Source organism: Belonocnema kinseyi, chromosome 2 (assembly GCF_010883055.1).
Source record: "Belonocnema kinseyi isolate 2016_QV_RU_SX_M_011 chromosome 2, B_treatae_v1, whole genome shotgun sequence".
NCBI classification, from domain to species: Eukaryota; Metazoa; Arthropoda; class Insecta; order Hymenoptera; family Cynipidae; genus Belonocnema; species Belonocnema kinseyi.
In genome coordinates this window covers 44,654,523-44,666,473 of record NC_046658.1, presented here as the reverse complement: position 1 = coordinate 44,666,473, position 11,951 = coordinate 44,654,523, and the positions used below count along the sequence as shown (strand labels likewise).

At 32.1% G+C, this 11,951-nt stretch overlaps 1 protein-coding gene across 7 annotated transcripts in view; it reads left to right on the top strand.

Annotated features, from left to right (window-relative positions):
* LOC117168312 (serine/threonine-protein kinase 32B) overlaps nt 1-11,951 on the top strand; it is a 115,003-nt gene that overhangs the window by 69,681 nt on the left and 33,371 nt on the right. For all 7 annotated transcript variants that reach the window (XM_033353876.1, XM_033353878.1, XM_033353879.1 and 4 more), the window contains one exon: nt 1,506-1,703. In XM_033353876.1, coding sequence (XP_033209767.1) covers nt 1,506-1,703 — 198 coding nt within the window. The remainder of the gene's footprint in view (nt 1-1,505; nt 1,704-11,951) is intronic.

Genomic DNA, 11,951 nt, shown 5'->3' with positions numbered 1-11,951 from the left:
TTTTCCAGGAACCTCACAAAACTGGGAGGCACCGTAATAAAAGTTTGAAGTTTCATTTCTTGGACCACCCTAGTGTCCAAGTCAAACAAATATTTTGATGAAATTTGTTACAGGAATTTTTGTAGAGGGATAAAGTTTTATTCAGACAACGTCGCGTTTTTCAAAACACATTTGTTGTCATGGAAAAACAAAAGAAAGTTTAACCGATATTTCGTTAAAGTTTATCCTGTAAAGTTCATTTTTGTTGCAGTGAATCTTTCATCGGAAATTGATGTAAAGCTTATCTTCTGTTTTTCTGTGCACCTGTATCCTTTTTTTAGGTAAATATAGTAAATACTCAAGGGTGTTGGTTAAATTTACTTTGAATTTTTTATAGGTACGGCACTGACTCAATATATATTTTTTCCGTAAGGATTTGCTAATGAAAGAAAGAAAACTTGTCGAATATCCGGGGTTTTGCAACATTCTCGGATCAATAAAATATTGAAATATTGATTGATATGAATTTTGCAAAAGATAGAAATCCGCGAGATATGCCAGGTTTTCAAAGGGCCACGCCTTGATGATGACCTGTGTGTGTCTTGTAACTGCATTTGGAATCAGGCACCTGGCTAGCTGTCAACTTCACGCCAATGTACAGGACATGTCAATATTGTCTGACTTTTTCTCCATTTCGCAACGTATTTCGCAAAATTTAGGGTCACCATCATCAAGGCGTGGCCCTTTGAAAACCTGGTATATATAGAGAATTCTTCTATTATGTCAGAAATGTAAGTAAAAAAAATTTGCAAACGATTCTAACCGTTCAAATGCTGTCGTCTGCTACCAGCTGATTTCTATCTTTCGCAAAACTCGTATTTGTCGTAAAAATAATCATTTCCTCAAGAAATGTTTTGATTTTTCAACATTTTATTGATCCGAGGATCTCGCAAAACCCCGGATATTCGACCAGTTTTCTTTCTTTAGTTCGCAAATCCTTCGTAAAAAATATATATTGAGTCAGTGCCGCACCTATGAAAAAATAATTTAAAGTCGGATTTAACCAGCACCCTTAATCATGCGACTATTTCAATATTCATAGTAACGCACTAAATGAGTTTAAAATTTCGAATTAAACATAAATTATTAAATTGAAAAGAAATGAAATTTGTTTTGGGGTATTTCAAAATAGATTTAATTAGAAATCGTTTTAGTTGAAGAAGAATTTGAACTTGAGAGGTTTTTAAGTTTGCAAGGAATAATGTTAGGAAACTTGCGGAGTTTTTAAATAATTCTAATTCGAAAACCCCCAAATATAAAAAATTGTAATTGAAATTCTTCCATTAAAGAAGTTAAATGAAAAAAAGATTTTTATTTCTACTAATAAACTGCAAGGTGAGGTTTATGCGAAAAAACGTTAAAAATACATTAGTTACATGTATACTCTTTTTTTTATTTTATAAAAATAATTAGGTTCCAAGAGAAAGAAGATATGAGAAAATTAATTATTTATAATTTCCCTCTAGATGAGGAAGATTTATTCATGGTATCCGACCTACTTCTGGGGGGAGATCTCAGATATCACATACAACAAGCAGTTAAGTTCAGTGAAGACAGTATCGTCCTCTTTGTTGCTGAAATTGCCCTGGCTCTAGACTATTTACAAAATAAAAAAATAATCCACAGGGACATAAAACCAGATAACATCGTCTTGGATGAGGAAGGTATGTTTTTAAAAAATATAATTTACTTAGAAAACATAATGTTTTGTAATATTAAGTATTAAATATTATAATAATCTACTGAAACATTTATTCATTCTGTTCGCATTGAAGCTACTATTTTCCGCACTTATCATATGATTTTGTCTCTTGATTTTTTCCTAATACTCCATTTGACAGTGTATTAGTATATGACAGTTTGACACCCTTATAAAATCCTGTTTCCACTTCAAGTTATTACTATTGAATGTAAATTCCTTATCTTGAATTGAAATATCACATTCTCATCAAGTTAAATTGTACACCTCTTTTTTGATGACTGATTAAGGTCTCCTAATTTTACTTACATATTTCAGAGCCAATCGAATTTCTCTTTAGAGCGTTGATTGCTCTCGAAATTCTTTCTGTAGACAATGAGCCCAGAATGAAGCTAATTTTTATATTTTTAAAGTAGATATTGCAAAAATAGTATAAATTTATATTTTTTCTTAAATACTCAGTAACTTGCGAAATAATAAACATTTTTCAATGTTCTTAGGCTCATCTTAAAGCTATTTTTTTCGCCGTTTCAGAGCAGTTTATGAGTTTAAATCTTTAAAATTTTCTCATGACATTGAAAGCACTTAAAGTTGCAACAAAAAAGTTTTAAAAATTTGAAAAAATTTTATCTGTAGGCAAATTACAATACAAATTAAATACATATATATTTTATAGAGCTTTCATGGAAACTACTTATAGAACTACAAGTTAGACACAATTTAGTCTTGAAAGTAGTCGGTAGCGATAATATGGCCTAACATCAAGCCACTGCATGGTTTAGAAACTAGTTGTTAGCTAGGTGGTAAGCCAACATCAAGTCAAATTATAAATTTAAAAGAGATGCTAAATAAAAAAAAAATTTCTTTGACCCGCGCATATTAAAGAAGTGTTTCCTTGATTCAAAGAAACTGTTTTCTGGGTGATTGATTTATCCTGATTATTGAATATATTATTATTTCTATCGAGGAGTAAAAATCTTGGTACAATTCACTATACTCAAACAATTAAGAAACAGATAGGTGCGACCTATGCTATATCTACTTGAAAAGCGACAAATTGGATTCACCCTTAGCTCATATGATACATAATTTCGAAAGCAATCAACCCTTTGAAGAGAAATGTGTTTAGCTCTCGTATAATTAATATTAAGAGAACTTAATCAGTCATCAAAAAAGAGGTTTGTCAAGACTCCCTCCCACTTATATACGCTGCTATTTTTACTGTTTACAATAGAAGCATTGGCAATTGCAAATCTATTTAATTGAATAAATTTCAATTTTGAATTTATTATATTATGCAAGTTTTAAGTTTTATAATAAAAAATTCTTAAATTTTGATGTTTTACATTTGAAATCACATCAACTGTGAAATTTAGAATTGAAACATCTTGACCTTTGATATTTTATTTAATAAAAATCATCACAATGTAACTATTTTTATTTGTACATCATTAGAATTGAAAAATTTTAAACTGCAAATCTTTCAAATTAAAGAACTTTCAATTGTAAATTTTTAAAATTGTATAACGTAAATTTGTTCCATCTGGAAGATTTAGAATCGAAAACTTGTGTTTTTATTGAAAAAATGATTTAAATTTAAGAATTTGTATTTATACATCACTAAAATTTGAGAGTTTTCAATTGCAGCTCTTTAAAATTCTAGAACTTTGCATTGTAAATTTTACAAGTTGACGAGTTTTTAATGTTCACAATGTACATTGGTGATTTACATTGGAAATTTCTTCAATTTGGAAGATTTAAAAATGAAAACTTGACTTTTCGATAAAAAATCTTAAAAATTGAAATTTAAAACAATTTTAAACTACATAGTTTTCAAATACAGATATTAAAAATTAAGGCACCTTAAATTGCAAATCTTTAAGATACACGTACTTCAAAAAGATGTTAAAAATTTTATGATTTTATAATAAAAACATTCAAATCTAAAAATAATGCAAAAAGATGTTAAAAAAATTATGATTTTATACTAAAAACATTAAAAACTAAAAATGTTGGCGAATTTTCTATCACAAACCTCTTCAAAAGGGAACATTGTGGAAAATGGAAGCCCAGTAAGACTCAAAATTCCAGTATGTCTATTAGGAACATCTTTTGTCCTATCATTTATTAAAATGAAAATAAAAAATAAAAAAATTTAAATTAAGAGTGTGCATAAATGCATTTTACGGTTCATACCTTATTTCTTATTACATTCGTTTTATGACAAGTCATATACATCTAGACATTTCCGAATATATAGTGAAATAAACAAATTTTATCCCTCATAAAAGTCATATGTAAGCTTAATTTTTATATACAGATGTATACTGCCGTCCAAGCTAAGAAGATGCATACATATACTCTCGGTCTAAAAGTCAGAAAATATTAATTGAAAAAAGAAAAAAATGGTAAAAAACGAAAATAAATGTCACCAAAACTATGTTTTCTTCGCAAATACTTATTCCGCATGTAAAAACTAACACTTTTTTTGTTGAGTTTTTTTCTATAATGCATAGATTCGGAAATAATCAGCGTTGAAAAAAGTGTGCTTATTTTAAAAGAATTAGCATAACTGTAAAGCGAATCAATAAACAAGTGTCTTTTTGCGCTTATTCTAAAGAAAATACAAATACACATTTGTTTAAGTTTGATTTTTTTAAATCTACACGTTCCTTCAAAAATTACACACGTTTTTTTAGAGCAAAAAATGAAAAAAAAATAGTTTTTTACTTTAAAAAACTCAATTTTCAATTTTTTTGATAAAGGCTTTGAAAGGTATTGGCTCGAACTGTAAAACCACATTGGATTTTTTAAATACCGTTAAACCCTTCAATAGCCCTTCCGAGAATTGACGCCGCGCCGAAGGTAGGTGTAACAGGAGCTGCGCGGAGTGCACTGGGTCTACGGTTGTCACTCAGGCGAGCACTCAGCCTTAAACAAACAAAAGCGGAGCGGGCTATAATGAGTTAGTTCCCACCCACCGTCAACCACAAAATCGTAGCTATAGAAGAGTTTTACTGTGAACGAATTTTTGACAGAGATATGAAACTTTTTATTTCGCCCTATTTCAGCTCAGGGTGGGCAATACTCGTTGACCGGGAGGTTAAATGACATTAAGGAGCTTTTGCATAGCATTCCATGGCATACGGCAGGGGTCTGCAGCGAGGAGAGATTGGGTCCCAAATACTCATTTGCAAGATGTTTCGTTTCCACTACTACACCACCTCACGCGGCAGGGAAAAATTCCGTCTCACTCTTACAGCTGAGTAGAGGGTTGTGGTGGTAGAAACGAAACACGTGGTAAATGAGTATTTGCGGCCGAATTTCCCGTCGCTGAAGAACTCTGGCTTACGGTAAACGCTAAAGTCACGTGATGACGTTTTTATACATGCTCTGAGAGTGTGTTACTGTTTTCCGCTATCCGACGTTCTTTAGCGCAGGGTTGCCAGACGTGGCGATTTATCGCCATTCTGGCGATTTTATGAGCTGGTTGGCGATCCATTTTTAAGGATTGGTGACTGGCTCCCATTATGGCGATTTTCAAGTTTAATTAGCGATTTTGTGGCGACTAGTGAAAAACCTAATAAAAATACAATATTTTGTATTTAGGCACTATTCGTACCTCTGCTGAGGTACAGATTAATCTGATCGTTTTCTGTTTCTTTCGCTCTTGTGAACTTCCTGCAGGTAGACTGCCTGCCATTGCCGATTAGTGAAGTATGAAAAGGACCTAATGTCTTTAAAACACACACTACAAACTCTCGGTTCCACAAATTACAAAGTAATATTTTTTCCGAGTTTTAGTTTGCCCTATCCCAGCCTTGTAACTCACTGTAATTGTTGGCGATTGTAATTAAGACCTACCGTGCATTCACTTGCCTGACATGTAAATAATTTTCAACATGTTTACTTATATTGACTTTTTCTTATTTAAATTGAGCGCCGTAATCGAATGAATTATAAATTTAGTTTTTAAATTCAAGAATATAGTAAGTTAATTTTTATGCTAAATTTGTATTAAATTTTGTTGATAGAAATATGATACGTAACTTTGTACATAAATATTAAATTATGATAATAGCTACATGTTGGCAACTACAGTTTTAAAATGGCGCTTTTTTGACGATACTAATTTCTGAAGTTGGCGATATCTGGCGATTTCCAAATACAAAAATGGCGCCTTCGGCCCTCAGTCATCTGGTAACCCTGCTTTAGCGTATCATTTAGCGTTTAAAATATCCTACGAAAGGGTATTCAAAATCTCCCTATTTTTATGAAAAATAAGTTTTTCATATCGTTTCGTTCGTAAGAGGAAGCGTCATAAATTTGTAAAACAAGGCATGTAATACACCATCAGCATACAAATAAAAAAGAGCCTTAAGCACTGTGTGCCCTTTATGCGTTGTAAAAGTGACTGAGTGTAAAGCGAATTTATGAACGAAAAAACTTTTTACACAAAAACTACTGAAATTTGCCAATTTTTCACTTCGAACACAGATTTGATTAAAAAAATAAATAGGTCATAATTATCCAAAGAGATTTCATGCTAGTATTTATGCAGTAAAATGAGGCGATTTAACTTTGAGGTTGGGTCCTGCTTCCAAATCGATATATATTTCAAGGAAGATTTACAGTATTGCAAAAACCTAAATTTATGTTCACGTTTTTCATCTGAAATCAGTTATTTCAAACCGTAATAATGAAATTTACATTAAGAATTACAATTTGCAGCAATTTTTTGTTATGTTAGTGTTTTTTGCCAAAATACGCGCTCTTTCTATGCACTTTTCCCACATTTGTGCACAGGCCTTTTAAAATTAAGGGTCAAAGCATTAATAACTGTAATTAAATTTTTAAAACTCCTTCGGCTTTAACGAACATATTTTCATGACGTAACTCGTGCTTCGCTCTCGATTTTGTCGAAAGTGTGAACTTTTCTACATTACGTTGAACAATATTATATCAAATATGTATTATATTTGTTTCTATACTGAGGGCTGGTTCTCCTCATTCAGTTCAATATCAATATTGTATCAGTATTGTATCTTTCTTCCAAAGAGTTTTATTTTTTTATTTTTAGTGTATTTTTATTACTAATTTTCGTTTTTACGAATAAAAAAACTACGCGTTCTATCAAAAAGTAAATATTAACACATTTTTAGATCTTTCGTGCCTTCACAATTTTTTTTTGGCATTTTTTTATGCATTCTTTCATAGTTTGACCGCAAAAAAGGATGTTTGATTTTTCATTATTTTCTTTGCCCTCACAATTTGAATTTTCGACGTTTCGAGAAAATTCACGAAGTTTTTATGATAACCTTGGAGGACTTTCAAAAAACAACGTTTTTCTTTTCTTGCCTTGTTTCATTTGGCTTCAAATGTCCTTTTCAGTTTGTTTTTTGGAATATTCCAAATTCCAAATTCTGGAAATTTGTTTTTTTTTTAACAAAAAAAGATAGACAGACAGAAACATTAGTAAAATCCTTTTTTTCTGTTTCAGGCGGTTTCAAAACGGGAAAATTTGCAAAAAAAGAGGGGGGCAGATGTTACACAAATATAATACCTTTTCTGACGAGAATGTAAAAATCATAAAATTTTTCTGATCATTTAGTCTTTAAATTCAACTTCTTTTAGTTTTGCTGGTATTTCATACTGGAAATCGGCATTATTAAAAAGTAAACATCGGGTTTCAAAGAAAACACAACATTTTTGGACAATTTTAAGTTATGCTCGTGTTTTCCACTAGAAATCGATTATTGCTTTTCTATGATTTAGGTAGTTGGTACTGAGAAATAAAAAAATTTCATATTTTAATTTAAAAATTGCGTGAGACCGAACTCTCTAAATATTAATCAGTGAAAAATTCACTCAATGAAACAGCAGTTAGACATTTGACTGATTAATCAGTGATTTCGAACTTATTCATTAATCATTTCAGTAACACCAAGGCAAATCATGTGAAGCATAACCTCTGAATTAATAAGTTAAGCGTTGTTGTTACTCTTTTACTTAAGTAGCAAGAAAAATCCCCTAATGAAATACATTTTTTAATTTTCCAATCATGAAATTAAAGTAATATGTTAGGTTACTTGTCATTTAAAAGCATCGAAACTTTAACCTTTTTTAATATTTGATCATATTTATGGGTTTTAAGTTTTTACTATGATTCTTTGATTGAATCTACTAAAATATTATTTTGTTACGATTGCTAAATTTACATGGTGCTGTGCTGCCAATCCTAAAAAGTGACAGCATGGTGCTGTGCTGCCAATCCTTCAGTGACGAGCTCAGTAAAACAATTCGAATGCGATTCGGAATCATCAGAATGTCACAAAAATAATAAAATAGTTGTAAAGTATTGATTGAATCTCATTAAGCAAATATATTTTTTGTTTGCTCAAAGAGCAAGCATTGTTTATGTAATGGTTTAATTTCAAATAATTGATGTCTTTTAAAATAATAAATTAATAAAACCTTTAAATAATTTATGTTTACAGTTAATGGACTTGAAATGCTTTTCTATTCATTCAAGTGTTTGGATAGTAAAGACGCGAAAATACCAGGAGCATTTAACAAGTTTTAACTAATCCAAGCGCGGAGTAACCAAGTTCTTCTGTGAAAATCAGCAGAAATGTTAAATTCCATCTGCTTTCGTGTTTTAACTGAAACCATCAGTTAAAACTAGGTGCTGCCAATTGTACTTTTGAAGGAACTAGTTTTACCTGCACTATTCAGTGAAAACCCGAAATACTAAGTTTACAGTGACTGATCACATAAAAGTGATTGGTTACATCTCGAACCACACTGAATATTACAGGTAAAACTAGTTATTTGAAAATCACAATTAGGTTAATCTAGTTTCAAGTGATATTTTCACTCAAAACAAGAAATAAGATGGAATTAAAAAAGCTTTGGGTTTTTATTAAAGTTCTTGGATACTTCGCGTTTTAACTAGTTAAAACTATTTTTGAAAAATGATCGTGATAGTTTTGGGCTTTAACTAGTGAAAACTAGTCTAAACTGAATTTGGGTTGAAACTAGGGGCGTAACTACAGCCGTATCAGACTTATCAACGATACAAGGTCCCGAGGTTTATGTGTGTGTTTTTATTTATTTTCCTAAAAAGGGCCCCGCTAGAAATTTTAATACAGAGCTTCCTCAGGACTAACTACGCCATTGGTTAAAACGGTAACATATATAAAAATGTCTTGGTATTTTTTGTTTCCCAAAACTTCGCGCTCACAATAAGTAGAACAGCAATAAAATAATTGACCCGCTTCATGGATAAAATATACATTTATTATTTCATAATTCAATTTTTTTATTTATTGCAAACAAATTGCTGAAAGTTTCTAAGAAATATTATCACGCTACTTTTAGAAATTAATTCCTTGAGTTTCCCTTCCTTGATCATGATAATAGATAGGTGAATTTTTACAGGGGCTGGAAGCTTCAGGCTATTTGAGAGAGAAAATTGCTTTTGAATTATTTAAAATTTAGCTTTAGCCAACACCCTTCAAGATAGTATTTGAATTCGAACTACCCCCAAATATTTACTCTCAAAAATTGATGTTCAAACTTAAAGAAAGAGGGTTTTAAAATTATTTAATTCATAAATTACTGTACACTAAAAGATTTCAAATTCAGTTCGCATATTTAAAAAAAATTAATTTCTGTAAAAAAAAGCGATGAATAAGCAAAGTTTGCTGTCCACCAACTGCATAAACTGATATTTTAAATTGCACAAATAAATTATATTGAAAAATAATTTCACTAGTTCAAATTTGGAAGACCACCAAAATTCAGAGAAAATCGTTTCTCAAACATAAATCAGCGCATATAAATATAAATAAAATCAGCAATATATAATTAATTTCAAAATGGAAGTATTAGATTTTCATTAGATTTACAAATCACTATTTCGTAATAAGTATTTTGTCTTTAAAGTTTGGTTTAGTAAACTTTTTCAAGAAAATGTGAACGTTTCAGAAAATAAAACACATACTTCACACTCTCACTTATTCCACTTATTCCACATTCCCCTTTTCTCGTTCGCCTCTTAAATGCGAACTGCATTAATGGAACCCAATGAGAAATTAGTTTATAGGCGGGCGAGGAGCCTCAATGAAGCCCCCTGGCGCTGAAAATATAAAGCCTATTGTGCCACAACCTAATCAGAAACTCGAAACTATTTTTGGTAGAATTCATCTTTCTTAGTTGAAAATTCGTCTTTTTGGGCTGAAAATTAATTAATTTCTTCAGAATCCCATTCTTTAGATTAAAAAATTCAACTACGTTATTAAAAAAATCGTCTTATTGGTATTAAAACTTAACTATTTGGTGTAAAATACAACTATGTTTGGTTAAAGTCGAGGTTAAAGTTTAATCTTTTTACATTCTAATCAGAGAAGGTATTAGATTTGTATCAAATTTATCCCCCCCCCCCCCCAGTTTTGGTCAAATGTCCACGTTTTGAGACTCTCTGAATCCGAAATACAGGTTTTTACGAATGTGCCTGAATGTACAAGAGACTACGTCTCTTTTAATACCAATGCATGTTATGAACTATAATAATATCACTAACATTTTACTGATTCAAATAACTATAAATCGGTCACTGACAATCAGTGAAAGCTTACTGACTGATTCAGTGAAATAACCACTTTTGAGGGTTGGTAGCACTGCACCATGTCATTTAAGGCGAACGCGGTCTCTGAATCTCCAGTGTCTTCAGAATCGAATTGCTCTAAGTGCAATTTACATCGTTGCAAATGGCAGAGATCCTCCCTTAAAATGGTCAGGAACCACGAGATGATTGGCAAAGGAGCGTTTATTTTCAAAGACGCTAAGCAGATGGCCGAGAAGCTTCACAGCAAAAAAAGTACTTAGTTTAAGTCGAAAATTCGACTTATTTTAAGGTGTCACGAAAAGAAGCATAGACAATCTGAAATTAAGAATTACATCTGAACATTAAATTAAGGGAATATAGATTCCTGAAATTCAGGTTTGGACTACTTGAAATTCAGTGAGGCACGCCCTGAAATTCACGTATGCTCGATCTAAGTTAATACACTATCGTAACTGAAAATAAGGGTAATATTCTAACTAAAAGCCAGGGATTTCTCACGCCCTACCGATATTCATCAGCTGTTCTTATATAATAGTTACTCGTTTTAGAAAATATACATGTTGGGTTCAAACTTGTAAGAAAACACAGGAAAAGTAGGAAAAATGGAAAAAACAGTATATTGTGGGCAGGTGCGGTCCAAAATCTTCAGACAATTACGTTCTGCAATGTATTGAAAGGGTCAAATCTGAAATTAAGTCGAACATAACTTTAAGTATTTATTTTTACTGTGTTGGCCTGAATTTTAACATCAGAAGTTATGAAAGGAAATTACTCCATCTAGAAGCTTCTTTTCTAAAAGCCGAAGTGAAGAAAGCAGAGGTTGCCAAATTCCGCCAAAAGATACTTGACAAGAAAATGCTCGGAAACTTTTACAGATATGTAGAAGAACTTAATTTCCACGTTTAGAATAGCTCGACTATATTTTATGTCACGACGTTTCAAGCAATAGGTGCAGAGCGTGTCATGCACACGCTGAGTACCTAGCACGCATACTATCTGGGCGTCCCACCCACGCGGGAACAACGTACTATATCTCTACAGAGTTAATGCGGCCCTAATAGTGCTTTATTACCATCTTTGTCGCTCTTACACTCTCAAGGCCTGACATCGCTCTACAAGATTTTGAGAAACGAACTATATTTGTGATCGACTTCTCAGCTTTGGCCGACTACAACATCACTGCTAAGAAGAAGGATAAGGAAGAGAGGTATGAAGACCTCAAAAAGGAGATGCAACGACTGTATTCAAAATATTCGGTTAAAGTAATTGTCCTTGTGATCGGTGTTCTCGGAGTTGCGAAACTCTCACTGGTTCGTAACCTCAAAGCCATACCAGCGTGCCAAAAATATGCCAAGGCACTTGCGAGATGGATGCAGAAAGCTGTCATCCTTGGATCGCTTTGTGTCCTCAAGACACACAAGAGATTTCCCGGCCTCTCGTTGTGATTTCATCGTGCCCTGTGACCGCCTATCTCAAAGTCGTAAGACGTGGCCATGAGGTGTGGTTTAACGCGGTTCTACTGGGAGCCCGTGCATTTTTAGATTACGGTTGCTCCCAGTAGAACCATGTGGTGTTTGTTTAACC